This window comes from Acomys russatus, chromosome 5, assembly GCF_903995435.1.
Source record: "Acomys russatus chromosome 5, mAcoRus1.1, whole genome shotgun sequence".
Lineage (NCBI taxonomy): Eukaryota > Metazoa > Chordata > Mammalia > Rodentia > Muridae > Acomys > Acomys russatus.
The window spans coordinates 36,521,553-36,537,805 of record NC_067141.1 but is presented as its reverse complement, the minus strand read 5'-3'; the positions used below and the strand labels follow the sequence as shown (position 1 = coordinate 36,537,805).

The 16,253-nt window shown below is 46.3% G+C and overlaps 1 protein-coding gene across 1 annotated transcript in view; it reads right to left on the bottom strand.

The window, feature by feature from the left end:
• The window catches only part of Gna14 (G protein subunit alpha 14), a 172,116-nt gene extending 161,638 nt beyond the window's left edge, over positions 1 to 10,478 (bottom strand). Inside the window, exon 1 of the mRNA XM_051146209.1 lies at positions 10,301 to 10,478. Within this exon, the coding sequence (XP_051002166.1) occupies positions 10,301 to 10,424 (124 nt within the window). The 5' untranslated portion in view covers positions 10,425 to 10,478. The remainder of the gene's footprint in view (positions 1 to 10,300) is intronic.
• Positions 10,479 to 16,253: the final 5,775 nt, after the last annotated feature.

The window sequence follows — 16,253 nt, the reverse complement described above, 5'->3', positions numbered from 1 at the left end:
CGGAAGGATGGTGGTAGTTGATAAAGGTCAGCCATACCAACCATCCTGGCCAGTGCCCTTTGCCAATCTTCCTTTTTCAAATTCTGTGAGGCTGAATTCCAGCCCCACGTTCAGAGCACAGCATCTTTGTTGCAGAGATTCCCAGAATCCCTTTCCTCTGCTTGCTCATCCCCCTGCCTGTCACAGAGGGCAATTCTTATAGTAGTTTTTCCTTTGTGGTTTAGGAAGTATCATGGGCACAGATAAGGCAAACTATTACATAGATCAGAAAGCATCTTTCAAAAATGTGTGTAGTATGTGTGTGTGTGTGTGTGTGTGTGTGTGTGTGTGTGAGTGTAGGCATGTTGCACACCGTAGTGAATGCATAAGAAGATCAGAGGATCATCAGAGCTATCAGACCTCACCCTGCACCTTGTTTGATGCAGGCTCTTGGTGTTCACTGCTGCATACAGCAGGGTATCTGGCTGCCAAGCTTTTACAGATTCTCCTGTCTCTGGCACACTGTAGGGGTGGGGGGTGAGGTGGGGTTACAGATCCATGCATTGCCATGTCTGCCTTTACATGGGTTCTGGGGATTCAAACTCAGGCCCTCATGCTTGCACACCAACTGCTTCTCCCACTTCTCTCCAGCCAGGAAAGTACACTCTAAGGTAGGGAGATTATTCAATCAGAGCATTGTTTTGTTGTTTTTTTGCCAAACCTCACTGATAGTCCTTGGCATTTTGTATCTGCTTGTAGTTTAAGATTCATGAAAACCTCAAAACGTTCATCTCCTAGTGGCACGTCTTGAAAACTTTACTCTTTCTCGGGCTTAGGTATTGGGAATCGATAGACTAATGGACTTGACTGTTTTTGTCTCAAATCCCTAAGCATCTTAAAAGGAAGGGGAGGCCCTCCATCAGCTGAGATCAAGGTCCTTGTGGAAATGGCTAGTGGCTAACCGAGTGGATACCAGCTCATCCTGGAACATCTTGTTGTGCCAAGAAGATAGCATGTCCCAATGCCACAGGGCCCAGCTTGGAAGGGACCCCATTGCACAAATAGTGCCCCCCTTGAGAACCAAGTAAGCCCATATTGTAATATATAAATGAAGGGAGAAGGACAGAAGTAAAAATGAGAGGCAAAGGGAAAGCTCTTAAGCAGCAGATCAAGCGCCTATCGGCAAGCACTAAGAGACTCCTAGAGACGGAAGACAATTCCAAAGCCGTCATATCGTTCAATTAACTGGCCAGGAGTAGAAAACCGATTAGTAAGTCGAGGAGAATGTTTTGGTGTCTAGGGATATAGCTCAGGGACAGGGAATTTGCCTAACATGTGCAAGGCTTGGAGGAAAAATGGTTTACAAAAAAGACATTTTGAGAAGGAGCTGTGTGATTCAGCAGGCAAGACAGCTGCATCCTGACCAGGTAATCAAAGTCAAAATCATCAGTGAGAAGCAGCTGCCATGAACCTCAGATGTAACACACAACACCTATGTGGCGTTCCAGCCAAAATGCCTAGCTGCACTAGCGTCAGAAGAGAGTCAGACAAAGCCTAAATGCTTGGTTTGAGGAGGGGAAAGAGAAACATGTGAAACATGTTCTTCAAAAATTCAATGTCATGAGAGGCTGTAGAATGTTCTTGGTTTTGTTGTTGTTGTTTTGTTTTGTTGGATTTTTGAGACAGGGTTTCTCTGTGTAGCCTTGGCTGTCCCTGTCCTGGACTTGCTATGTAGATCAGGCTGGCCTTGAACTCACAGAGATCTGCCTGCCTTTGCCTCCGGAGTGCTGGGATTAAAGGCGTGCACCACCACACCTGGCTAGAATGTTCTTGTTAAAGAAATGAAAAGCCATAAGGCAAGTGTGATTTCTCAGATGACATTAGCCCCGAGCTTGGGATGAGGCAATGCCGCTTGGGACATTGTTGGGCTAACTGACATATCTAGGATACAAGAAACAGACTGGACACAAATATCCTACCACATTTAAACTGATCAAAGATTCACAAATGAACTGTGTTCATGTAAGAACTTGCCCTGTCTTAGGGTGTACTTAGATGGAAAGGGCACGATGCATATAACACACTCTCAGAAATTTCCTAAAAGTGGAGAAACTACAGAAATGAGAACAAAAAGAGGCACAAGTTATGCAGCAATTGAATTAGAAAAAGAATATAAATAGTTTGTAAATTCTGGGTGTGTGTATGTGTGAGTGTGTGAGTCTGTGTGTGTGTGGTATGTGTGTGATGTGTACGTAGTATGTGTGTGGTGTGTGACTGTGTATATGCATTGTGTGTGTGTGTTATACACACATATGTGGGTGCAGATGCATACAATGCACATGCAGACACCAGAGGAAGGTCAAATATCTTCCTTTATCATTCTCCACTTTATTTTTGAGACGGAGTCTCCCATGAACCCAACTCTCATTGTCTCAGACAGGCTGTCAAGCCAGTGAGCTCTCGGGGGCCACCTGTCTTTGCCTTAGCACATTGAGGTTGCAGGCATGTGTAGTAATTATGCCTAGCTTTTTAGTCTAGTGCTTGGCATTTAAATTCAGGTCTTCTTGTTGACACAGTAAATATTCTTACCCACTAAGGGATCCTCATCATGTCCCTTAAATTCTTATTCTAGTGTTTTCCATATAATTAAAGACATTTCCATATAAAAAGTTAAAAATAAATGATTTGGAGAAAAGTAACTACAGTGGGGCATGCAGAACCCTCAGGGATGGCAAGAATGTTCTAGAAAAAATGTTTATATGCCTGTGTTTATACATTTCTCATGTTAGTCATCTGTACACTTAGAACTGGTAGCTTTTACTGCATGTAAAATACCTCAGAAGAAGAGTTATCTTGAAAAGTATAGAGGGAAAAGTCAAAAGGCTGTCTTAGACAGACAGACAGACAGACAGACAGGAGATGGGTACCTGTCCTTTGCCCACCTTTTTTTTTTTTTTAGGTTTTTCAAGACATGATTTCTCAATGTAACAGTTCTGGTTGTCCTGGACTCACTTTGTAGACCAGGCTGGCCTCAAATTCACAGAGATCTGCCTGCTTCTGCCTCCTCTGTGCTAGGTTTAAAGGCGTGTGCCACCATACCTAGCAACCCCTTCAGCAGTCTCCAGGGACTGCTGCATTATGGATGGAAGCCAGTCATCTGTCTTCTGGGTGGGTTCATTTATTTCAGCCACATAGAGAGCCATACAATCTTCTGAAGTGTATTTTGGCCAGAAAATATCCATCAACTTTATGTTAACGTCTACTTTACGGTGAGACCTAGATCACAAAAGCTCAATGAAATCCTGCCTGCAGGGTCCTGCATATGATCCCAGATCCTAAGAATATCATTCGCTGTCTCACAAATCTCCCTTTTTAACAGGAGAGTTTGCCTCCCCCTGGCATGTGGGCCGTGGAAGCCCCAGCTTTGTGACTAGCATCTTACGGTGCCTGCATTAAGAAGCCACTCCAAAGTGGTCCCCACTCTGCCTGTGCTGCCATCTCCAGGTTGCCATTAAGCTTTGTGACAATCTTTCTATTCAGTTCCTTGAGAAAAGGTTCCTATACTGAACGCCAGGCCTGAAACTCCAGAAAATCCGTGGGACTAAACTAAGATGAGGAGATAAAGGAGCATTCTCTCGCTCTGTTTCTTTTCTTCTTCAAGAAATTCGATCACCTCTACAAAGAAAACACTATGCACTGTTGTCTCTAGTGCTCCCCTACCCAGAGACGCCACAATTAGTTTTCAGGGAGATTTTGTTTTATTTGATCCAATAAAGCCTGGTTGGACCCAGACTTTTATTATGTAGTATAACTAGGAATCAATTTACAGTCTAGGGAACTCTCAACGAAATGTAAGGCAAAATCTCTCTGTAAAAACGCTGCTTGAAAAATGTAAACAAACCACTATGCTGCTGGTAACCGGCCAGCTAAAATGGGAGATGACACCTCCTTGATGCCTGATAAACTACCAAAGGAAAACTAAAAACTAAAAACAGGATCAACAAGAGCTCATGGCACAGTGTGTCAGGCAAAGATCAAAGGGTCAACTTCACAGGCAAGAAATGGTAGAGCCAGAGTTGGAACCAGCAGCTTAAACTAAGTATCAACATCTTTGACTCCTACACTGTTACTAGCGCAGGACAGAAAGACAAGAAGTTAAGGAGGCACAGGAGAGAAAGAAGCCTCTCATTCTGTGATCTAGCTTGTATTTCTCTGGCAAGATTCAAGGCCATCAACACAGATGATAACATCAGAATTTTGTAGAGATAGTGCCAGCCTTCCTAATGACATCTTGGACAAGGATGCTAAAAACCACAGACCATGCTTACTTAGGGCTGGGGCCGGAACGTCCAAGTCCAGGCCTCGTGTGTTAGCTGTATCAGCATTCCTCTCTCATCCCTAAACCCGAACAATGCAACTTGTAAAATAAACTTCATTAACAAAAATATTTTTTCATTATTTATAAATGTAATTCAATTTAATTGAAAGATGGGGTCTCTGTGGCCCATTCTAACCTCAAACTTACTACAGAGCTTCTAATATTGATTCTTCTGCCTCCATCACCCACATGGGATTATTGTTTATGGGCCACCATTCCCCAACATAGGAAAACCTTAAAGGTAAAAGGAATAAATAAACCAAATCACATCTTTCTTCCTCATTTTTAAACTTCACTTAAACCTTGTGTAAGTTACACATGTTTGAATTGTATAGTGTCCTTCTTCTGAAGACCTGTCATGATGCTTCCTCTTGATTGCCAATGTGACAGGATCTGGAGCATCTTTGGGGAGTTATTTAGATTGGGTGGGTCTCTGATGTGGGAATAGGTCAACTGATGTGGGAAGACCCACCGTAAGGAGAGTGGCACCATTCTCTGTGCTTAGGTCTTAGACTGTATGCAAACAACGAAGCCAGCAGAGCACAGACAGTCATCACGCTGTTGCTTGGCTGCGGAAGCATTGTCTCAAGCTCCTGCCACCAGGGCTTTCCCACCACGATGGAGCTGTTGGCAAAATCGACCTTCCCTGCTTAAGTTGCTGTTGTCAGGGTATTTCATCATAGCAATAAGAAGAGATACTGTGACATCCTCCTCCTTCCAAACTTCGATCTGAGCCATGTGTTATCTCTATTTGGTAAACGTACTAACTTAGCTTTGTCCTGGAATACTTTTCTGTGCTGTAGTCAAGGATAGCTTTCCCTGAGTGAAGAACACTAGGAAGGAAATTCACAGGTAATGACAGCTGTGATAGGATGTGTCTTCCTGCCACTGTTGACATTATGGGCTAAATTATACCCTCCCAACAACCGTTTTATTTGTTGAAGTCTCAACCACCAATACTTTAGAGAATAGCTGTATTTGGAGATAAGGTCTTTAAAGAGATGTTTAATATAAAACCCAATCTAACAGGACTGGACTCCCTGTGGGAGGAAGCAAATATGCAGGAATGCACACTCACAGTGGAAAGGCCACGGGAGGACATACAGCAAAGCCCCTGTTGACAGGCCAAAGCCAAAGCATCAAGATTAAACAAACCTGCCAGAACCTTGATGTGTGGACTCCAGCTTCCAGCCTGGGAGAAAATCAATTCCCGTTGCCTAAGCCTCCCAACCTGTAGTATTTTATCATGGTGGCCCTGCCAAAAGGATATAATTAAGTTAAATACCACTTCCCCTTCCTTCCAGAGAGTTCCAAGACGAATCCTGTGTCCAGGGTGACTGGAAATGCTCAAGTCAATTAGTAAGCGACATTTAACCAAGCCTTATGGAACACTAAAACCAAAGAAAGCCCACAATTCCTTCATTTAGTTGCCATTTTCTGGAATGGAAGTTTCTACAGTAATAATACAATGGTGGAGTTTGTTTGTTTTACTTTTTCACAGAAATTTATTGTCATGTAATTCATGTTTCATTCTACAAAGGTTAGAAAATATAGAACAGAAAAACCCCTCCATCGTTCTACTAGCTAGTTCTGTGTCAACTTGACACACGCTAGAGTCATTGGAGAGGAGGGATCTTCAACTGAGAAAGTGTCACATAAGCCTGCAGGCCATTTTCTTAATTAGTGACTTGTTAGGGGAGGCCCATCAGAAGAACAGGCCAATGCGAAGCCCTGTGAGCGACCTTGAGGCCATGCTAGACCACAGCTGCACCGACAACCTTTTGCACCAACCCTTACTACACAGGAAACTGCTTCTCTATGCGAGAACCTTTTCTCCTCCATAAGGCAGCCCTGGTGTCTCAACTGATGGCCAAAATGGCCTCTGAAAAAGGGGACTTGGGATTTGTGACCAGGCCTCTGTATTAATGCTTACCCACTTCTGTTCAGCAAGTGCTGTAAAATCTATACTGTGACTGTTGACCTCATCTTCTCTGCCTAGGCAAAGGGCCTTGGATCCACTGCCACCAGCACCCACCCCAGGAGTTACCCATGAGGATGGCACCTGAACATGTGGCTTACCCTATAGGAGGCTGGGAACCACCCTGGGTACTGAATAACCCTATCAGCACCTCCTGGATGTAGGGTGGAATATAGGGGTCAGTGTGAGTTGTGGGGCCTCAGAGTACTTCTCACTCGTATCCTGAGAACAAGGTCTAGGAAACCAGTGAATACTTAACATGAGTTTATATTGTCATTCCACCAGAAAGTTGCTGGGTCAGACCTGTTCTGTGTCCAGATAGGACCATTTCACAGGATCAGGGGAGTGAGTGTAAGGCAGTGAACAGCCTGAGCTGAGAGCAAGCCAGAGCCACAGGATGGTGCACCCTAGCTGAAGGCGGATGGTATGAGTACCGAGGAGTCAAGGGAAAGAAGGGGCAGATAGGAGGGGCTTCTCACACTCCTCCATACCCTTGGTGACCCAGGGCAGCAGAGTGGGCCCCCAGCTGAAGATAAGAAGGCTGCTGAAGCAACAGCGATGGTGATGGCCTGCGACAGCGCTTAACCAGTCCAGGGTGTCCTGCTGTGACCAGGATCCCGAATAGAGCTAAGAAGGGGTGTCGAAGCACCCAGGTTTCACTGTGCAGAGCCACCGTAACTCTGTCCAGCTCAGGGTCCAAGCTGAGGGGCAGTGGCTTGTCTTGCAGGGAACTAGGAAAGCCAATAGTGGTGGCTCTGATTGAGGAGTGAAGTCACATATGGTGACAGGCCACAGAGACCACAGTACATAAAGCACTTAATTTGTTCCCACCAGTATGATTCTTCTCTTCCCATAGTCTTAAGGCCATGAGACTAGCAAAAGTGCCACCAAGGCTCAGGACAGGATTCAAGACTACTGGCGCCTCTATCCACAAGAGCATCCCCTGTAGCTCATAGCACACAGGGCCCTTGTGGCTACATTCCACCAGCAACTGATGGGCCAGCCAGCTCTGTGGGGGAGTCCTTTCTTACTCACAGAGCTGCAGCTGCTGCTGCTGCTACTCTGGGTTGGGCTCATCCTAGCTAGCTGCACCGACCCGAGCTTACTGGTCCCCCTGTCTGCAGCCATAGCTCACATGGAAGTTTCCGTTTCTCCTTGTGCAAAATGGCCTTTGGCTCTGCATCTGCCTTTAGGAACACTGTACTCCATTGGCCCAGCTCCAGCCTCTGCATCGAGGCGCTAGGAGGTTTTTATCTGTGGTCTGGCAAAGATGTCAGTATGGAGGAATGTCCATTCCTTTCCCATTCCAGCTACAGAGGCCTGTGGAATGGTTGGCTCCTGGGTGAAGGACTCAGAGGCACAAGTGCAAGCTCTGCTTTCCCATTGGTTTACAGGAGACCTATGGCCATCACTTTTCCTCCAGTGTTACTAGGACGATTTGGTTTTGTCCAATTAGAAGGAATTTCTTTCTACTAAATTCAACGGTATCCTTTATCGTCTTTATCTCCTCCTGCCAAGAAAGCATCTGGCCAATATCTTTCAACTACCAGCTATAACCAGACAACAGCTTGTGTCCCTCAGAACTGGACAATGACCTACGCTTTTATTAAGGCCAGACAGGAAGGACTCTGTTGCTCTACAGCACACTTCAGAAATGCCCTTACCCTCAGCTGCAGATCCATACATCATTTTGAGAGCCCATGGCTTCTGGGAACATAGTCCACACAGGATCCCCATGTCCCATTGTGAAGTGGAGCGTTTATAGCTGAGTCACGTGACCAACACATGATCTAATTCGGCCACTCCAGAAACCAGTGAAGCTCCCACTCTGCTTGACTTCAAACAGGTGAGCACAGATCCTTCCCTGATTCTCGAATGTTCTGAGTCACATCCTCTTCTTTTAGCTTGAGAATAGGATTACATCATAACCCTCTAAAGATGGGCGAGGGGGTGTTTTTAAGCCCACCCTTGAGGCTCTGATAGCTCCATGGGATTTGGAACTCTACCTTGAACAAGATATTGTCACCAAAATGATGGCTCGTGCCAGCTGGGAGAAGAGAACAAGAAGTACAGCAAGAGCTAGAAAGGCCGAAGGGTCTAGCTGCCTGGGCTAATGGCGACTTTAAGTAAATGAGTAGCCTGAAGCATCCCTCCCCTGTTTCAAATGTCTAACTGTGTCTAACTATTATCAATACATCATTTCGACTCCACTTAGTACATCATTTGCCTTACAAGGGGCCAGCATATGCTCAGCTCTTGGTATGTTCCTGACAGTACTTCACACCAATCTAAATATTTCAAAATGCACTAGAGTTTAGTCTGCTCTTGACCAAAACAAAAAAAAAAAACAAAAAACAAAAAACAAAAAAAAAACTATGCGTCTAAAGTCAAATGAAGACATAATTACCTTAGTGTTAACCAAACTACAAACTGTCGCGTAGTTCTCCAGTTGATAAACCAAACCTGATGGCAGCCTGTGGGGCTCAGCTGGAGTTCCTAGACCTACCCCAACTGTGCGTGAGCAGCCGCACCCCGCCACTCCCCCGAGAGTGTGTGTTGTGTGTGTGTATGTGTATGTGCACATGCGCACACGCATACACACACACACACACACACACACACACACACACACACACACACACACACACACGGCACGCAGAACCCCTCCTTCCCATTCATCCCTGGGGACCCCAGGACAGCTGCTCCTTCACAGGCTCCTCGGCAATCAGCTTCCCTCTGGACTTCCTCCCAGATCAGGTCTTTCCTCCTCCTCGCTGGCTAACACCCTAGTAGTAAGCTATGAGTCCTGTGGGCAGGGACTTTCTTCTGGCCTGAGAGGAGAGGGGAGTGTGGGATCTGAGTGGTCAGCCCTTTGGACTTGCAGGTCTGAGGAAAACCAAGAGAGGCCCTTTAAACCCAGGAGTAGCAGGTTACATAGTAAAGGGCTCCCTTGCCCAGGTGTGAAGGCAGAACAAATTAAAAGGCCTCCCCTGATGGATCAATCCTTCAGCCCTTCTTGAAGTGTGACTGCTAACGGTAATTAAACACACACACACACACACACACACACACACACACACACACACACCGTGAAAGAGAGGATTCTGCCTGGAAAGATATGGCAAACAAGCTGAAATACTTGTAGCTTTTTGGGGCCGGGAGGGAGATAGTGAAAGAAAAAAAAGCCAGTATTCAACAATGGATGTACTGAATGATGTTCTAAAGCCAGAAGAAAGTGATCCTTGCCTTGGGGAATGAATCGGGCCTTAAAGGCTTCTCTTATGTTTTTGAGCCACTTCTGCAGAGACCTTCTAAAAGCCTGGTAAGACACTGATAGAAGTAGCCAAGCCAGCTACTTCTAAACTAACCTAGATCAAAGGAGGGTTAAGCCTGTTCTCTTGACCTGGGCTCAGGAGGTCACCAGCAGAAGGTATTAGCATCAGAAGAGAGAAAGCGGTAGGGACTTAACGTCCAAGGCTCGCTTGTTAGCATTTCCCCCTGCTCTCAAGTTTGTCAGTTTCTAGGGTTTCCTTTGTCAGTGAGGACAGAGCCGTCCCATACGACCTTACCTGGCTGTAGTCAGAAGCTAAGAGGGGAACCTAAAACAGAGCCAGGCAGTTCCTCACCACCCGCCATCCAAGTTTGGGGTTCTGCAGCATCGGCGCACTGGAAGCCCAAGGGCAAGGAGGTGGGGGAGGCGGGAGGCGGGAGCGGGGGCAGGGGAGGGGGAACAGACAAGAGCCCAAGAGTTGAGCTCCTGCCCTGCTCTGAGTTGTTCGAAGTCTGCTATCGAATGCCACCCAGCCCCCCAGATGCAAAAGACCCGGTCCTAAGCCAGGGTGCCGCAGCATCTGTGAACCCTGAAGGGATCGGGAGGAAACACAGGATGTCGCCGAGAACTCCGCGGGGCAGGAAGGAACTGAGACGCGAATGTCTCAGCGCGCGGGATAAACGCGGCCACTCACCCAGCAACAGCAGCTTGAGTTCCCGGCGCGCGTCTTTCTTGTCGCGTCGAAGCTGCCTTTCGATCTCCGCGCTGATGCGCTGCGACTCTTTTTCCTCCGCAGATAGACAGCAGCAGCCGGCCATGGCTTACCACTCCGAACCGGCGACAGGGACCTGCAGTCTACCTCCTGGCCGTACGGATTATCTGCTCAAGGCACAGGGTTTGGAGAAGAAACACCTGAACCAACTATGGTTTGGCGTAAGAGGCTCCGACCTCCTGGGCTTAATCTTTCTCAAAGGCAATTCTGAGGTCTTGCGAGTCCGGAGCACTTGTGTGTTCGTGGATCAGGCACCGAACCCACACTTGTGCGGGAGAGAAGAGCGAGTTCGATGGTGTGAGTGGCTCTGTCTTCAGAAGATGCGTACCCCCGGGACACTGGAGCTGAGCACCTAGGTAGGCAACGCAGACAACGAATCAAAAGTTGGCGCGTCGGTGTCGCTGGAAGTGGTCTTTCCAGGCCTGGAGGTGTCCTGTCGCAGGCTAGCAGCAGTTATGGCGTGGCTTGCAGACAAAAGACCAGCTAGTCCCTGACTAAAGTTCCGAAAACCCCAGCTGTTATCTTAGACTCTGGCGGAACGGAAAGTTCCTCCTGCACTGACAGCGCTAAGTGGCAGGAGGAGGCGGGGCTTCTAGAACCTGCAGCTCTGGTATCTGTGGGAGTTGCCCCTAGACCTACTCCAAGTTGATGGTGCCTGGGGACAAAGGAGAGCAGCGAGGAGCGAGAGGCTGGGGCGCTAAGGAGCCTCACACCTGCCTTCTTGGCGGTGGCGCCCTAATGCAAGCAGGGCCACTTGCCAAGCTTGTTGTAACCAGCAGGAGCTGGCTGCCAGCCCCTTCCCGCTGCCAGATCCGGGTTCCGACAGGTGAGGGAGTTTCGCCAACTCCCAACCTTAGTGCCAGGGGTGGAGGCAGTGCACTAGGGGACCCGAGCCAGACGTCTGCAGCTCGGCTTACACCGGGTGCCAACAGCTAGGCTCGGACTATCTTCTCACCTCAGGTTGAGCTTTGCCCACCAGCTTCTCCACGGCTCACACTTTGGGTTCCTAGACGGTTCCCTCTGCCTCCCGGATGCCCCAGGCCAATCTGAGCTTGGAGCAAGTCCTGGTTCAGCTCGAAGCTTGACAGCCTAGTGCAGATGGGTCTGCTGGCTGAGCCGCCTCTGGGGTCCGGTAAAAGAGCAGAGGGCTAGTTAACGCCTCCCAGCGGGTACCGGATGAGGGGGCCAGGGGCTGGAAGGTGAGTGAGGGTGGAAAATGGCTAGCTGATTTGCATTTGGTGGTAGAAAAACCTCCTGCTTTGCAGAAAGAATTGGCGCCTTCCTGCCACACCTGGCCAGTTCCCTGCCCAGCCCTTGCAGCCAGACTGCCGCCTCAGGACAGACCCTGGAACACTGCGAATAAATATGGGAAATCTGAAACACCCTCGACAACTCAAATGGAAAGATACAAAGGAAGCTACCCTCGCTGATTTTGTCTGTGCAGATTTTAAGGTGCAAAAACGAGAGCAGAACAAGGGATCCTTTGGACCACATTAAAGACTCTTCTCTTCCTTCCATTCAAGTTGGCACATGACGTATGCACACTTACAGAATCCGACGCTAATGTTCCTCTGTAGAGAGCAATTAAAGCAGAAGTGGGGCTCTGTGGTCATTATATAAGAACTTGGCAGCTAATGCTATCTGGCTGCGAAGTCTTGTTTACTTTACAGTTTAAGAAGCGCGGACCAATGAGGCTTTAATATGTCCTAGTATTTTAGTTTTCTTGCAGGATAAATTGACTACAACAGTGACCCCTGCAGGAAAAAATCGGGATTTTTCCTCAGCTGTGGTCCACTTTTCCCTTAGCTTCTCTACAGAATGTTTTACACCCAAGAACTCCACCACTTTGCTCCTCAAACTGACGCCTCGATCATAATTTTTAGTTTTCCATAGATGCTGAGACCAGAGCAAATCTAAATTCCAAGTTATCTAGTATAACTGACTTGTCCAGTCTCAAGTTACTAGCCTTCAAATACAGGTCCTGGCCCATGGTCCCTGGTGAACTTAGTGATACCTACCAGAAGCCCTCAGTGTTCCCATTTGCTCTGATCAGACTTCTAATCCATAGGGCATGACTCTGGAGAAACCCCACAGGTTTATAGGCAAAGATTTTTTTTAATCTTCATATAACAATAAAAACCCATGATTGAAATGTCAACAACCAGGAATAGGCCAAAATAACTATGTCTTTATCCACAAAGAACGATATTATGTAGCCATTAAGGTAATCTGTGAGTAACATTACCTCTCAATAAACACATTACAACTATGTGATGTTTTTGCTGAATGCCAGATTGCCTACATCACGAAGGTGCCACCATCACCTCAGGGCTGGGGATGTAGGCCAGTGGTAAACACTTGCCTGTGTGCATTTAACACCCAACACTGAAAAAGAGACCATACCGCCCAATGATAGTATAAGAATCCTCCACAGCATTCATGCACCAGTGAAGCTAATTAACTATGTACTTTTTGAACTTTGTCCCCACCACTGATGCATGGCTCTATGAGATTAACAAACTAGGGAGAATCCTCAAAACACACTCAGCAGAAAAGACAAGGCACAAATGTGCGAGAAGTAAACTACAAACAGTATGGTGAGGATACATACCTGCATCTTTAACTGCCAAAGTGCATATAGCGGTAAGGGTAGTTGCTCGGAGGAGATACTGGCTGCTGGTTTTAATGACAGAGCTACTTGTGGCCCCTCCCATCACATGTAGATTGCACTTTCCTTAACTGTAAACAGGGCAATGAACTTGAATCCATTCAAAGGACTCACCCAACTCAAACATTCAATAGTATTTTTTTGTTTTTGTTTTTTTGTTTTTTGTTTTGTTTTTACTATTTTCACACTTAGAAAAAGACATTATGGGGCTGGAGAGCTGGCCCAGCAGTTAAGAGCACTGGCTGCTCTTCTAGAGGACCGGGGTTCAATTTCCAGCACCTACATGGTGGCTCACAACCATCTGTAAACTCCAGTTCCAGGGAATCCAACGCCCTCTTCTCACTTCTGCATGTGCTACATAAATGCAGTGCACAGCCATACATGTAGGCAAAACACTCATACACATAGTTAGTTAAAAATAAATTTAAAAGATGTTAAAAATAAATGTAAATCTTAAGTTATGATTGGGCATCCTAAGTTCCCGAGAACTATACAATGGGATAGCACAAGGCAATTAGTTTCCTATTTGTGTATTTATTTGTTTCTCTTTCCTTTTATCACCTGTAAGACCTAGGGCATAAGATCAGAATAATACTATGTCATGATATTTGAAACATCTTTCCAGGAAAGGCTAGCTCTGAAGAAAGCTCTGACTAGCAGAGAATACTTTCCTCACTCATTTCCCTAGTTGACTGTAGTTCCAGTGCATTCCTCATAGTCCCCAGCGGGGTTGCTTATGCCTGCCAGATGCTGTCTCTGCAGTCAGAGAACAGTGACAGTCTTTAGGATGCTCACCGAGCCCGTGGCAGCCCGATAGGTACCAAGTACTGAGGATTCCAGTAATAAGACGTACTGAGCTGTGGTCTACCAGAAAAACTTACAGTTGAGACCCTACTATCCTGTTTCCCAGGAGAAACATCACTCTATGACAGTGGCTTTCGGAAGCCAAAGCTATGCACCTTTCCCTTAGCTTAGCCTCCTTGCCTGCCCTGCTAACTCAGACAAATGTACTGCTGTGTCCTCTGCAGGCCTTAGTGCCCCCTCTCCCCTTTTCAATGAATGCCATCTCTCACCCCAGGCAAAGTTAGGTCATTTCTTCTCCAAACACATCACTTCTGAGAAGCCCACCTCCTCTCTGTCATTAGAAGAAGCAAGGCCCACAGCTGACTGTGTACATTCCATTCCACCCTAGCACACCTGGGTGACTCTGCTAAGTCATATTTTACTCACAGGTGGTTTTTCTTGTTTAACCCACTAGTCTTATACTAGCAAGTCTTAGTGGGGATTCATTAAATTGGAACTAAGAAAGAAAATCATCTAAGAAGACAGGGGGGAAGGCTCTTGTGGTAGAAGACAGTGGTGGTGGTGATGATAATGATGATGAAGAAGATGGAAAAGGAGGCCAAACAGAAATGAGCACTTGCTTTAGGGAGAGCCTGTATGTGTGTGCTACCTGCTCTCTAGTTGCTCCCTTAGAGACAACAACTGCCCTGATTCTTATGCAGAGCTATAAGGGAAGGTATATCAGAGGACGAGAAAGATGCTGTTCTCTTTGGAAAATATATTACTTGAGAATTTAATTAGTACTATATAATCTGGCTATACTGTTTCTAGGGATATTACTGGAGACTCTAAGTCACTGTACCACAGAGAGTACACATTCATGCTTACTGCTGCAAGGTCATGGAATCAACTTAGGACTCTACCAACAGATATATTACATTTTCCCAGTAATTAATTTATTTAATCATTGTATAGCCTGATTGAAGCCCCTCCCTCCTCTTCTCTCCCAGTCCCACGATCACACCCCTCCCCCTAGTCCTCTCTCCCCTTCTTCTTATAGAAGGGGAGCCCTCCCAATAGGAGCCAGCCTACCCTGGACATCAAGTTGAATCAGGACTAAGTGTGTCCTCTCCCGCTGAGGCCACACAAGGCAGCCCCACTATAGGAAAGGGAATATATAGTTTTATTCAGCCATAACAAAAAAATAAACTTGTTTACTAGAAAAATGGATCCATATTAATCAAGATAAACTAGACACTGATATAGAAATAGCACATTTGCTCTTATTTGTGAGTTCTAGAACAGAGTATGCATATCTAACACCTATATGTATGTATACACACACATGTACATGCGCAGAGAGGGGGGTATATAGGAGGAAGAAGGGAGACTAGCCAGAAAGGAAGGAGGGAATAGGAACCGAGGAACAAAACAGGAGAGAGATGCATGTGGCCACAGTGCACGATGTACTTGGAAAAATAATTGTCTTGATGAAACCCAACACTATGTATGATGAATATATGTCAACAAAATGTTTTGAATTAAAGAGAAAAGAGATTTTAGAAAAAAGAGCATAAAAGAGCAACCCAGTGGAAGTTTGCAAAGCTAATGGCACTGAAGCTTTACGTCTGTTTTCCAGAAGTTGTTGTGACCTATTCCTCATAATGGCCAGGGTTTCTTTAAAGAAAAGAGTGTCAGGGTATAAACAGATGATAATAAGGCACCCACCATCTATTCCCTGCTCTGAAATCCCAGATGAGCGTACCTGTGAGTGATGATCATAGAGGTGGCTTGAGTGCGCATGTGCACAGTGGCAGGTCAGGGTCAAGTGGGCTTACTCATCCATAGACTGAACAGGCTGGGAATGATTGCTAATTTCCCTGAGTCTGATGTGTTTCCAGGTTTTTTCATTCAGTTTTTCTAGTCCATTGTGCTCTCTGAAATGGCTTGAGCCCCACCCCACCCCTGTTCACTCTTTGGCCTCCTCTATGGTCATCTACAGCTCAGCAGGTGAGAACTGTTGGAGTATTGGTGGAGGTGTAGATGAGGGAATAATAACACGTTGGTGTAAGCAGCATCTATTTTTCTTTGGCAGTAGGCATGTCAAGATATTGTTCCAAAGTATTCTCAGTTGGAAGCCTAGAAACTGTTTACTCAATAACTTCAATGGGAAAAGCTAGAAAAATGGACAGAGAAGGCTGTCATCCAACACACATGACCATGACTAGTCAGGAATTGGCTTGGCTATCATTTGGTTTTGGGATCTGACTTTTTCTAAGAGTTGAGGATTTCAAGAACTTAAGAAATAGAAATCTTTAGCCGGGCATGGTGGTACATGCCTTTCATTCCAGCACTTGGGAGGCAGAGGCTGGTGGATCACTGTGAGTTCGAGGCCAGCCTGGTCTACAGTGTGAGTCCAGGACA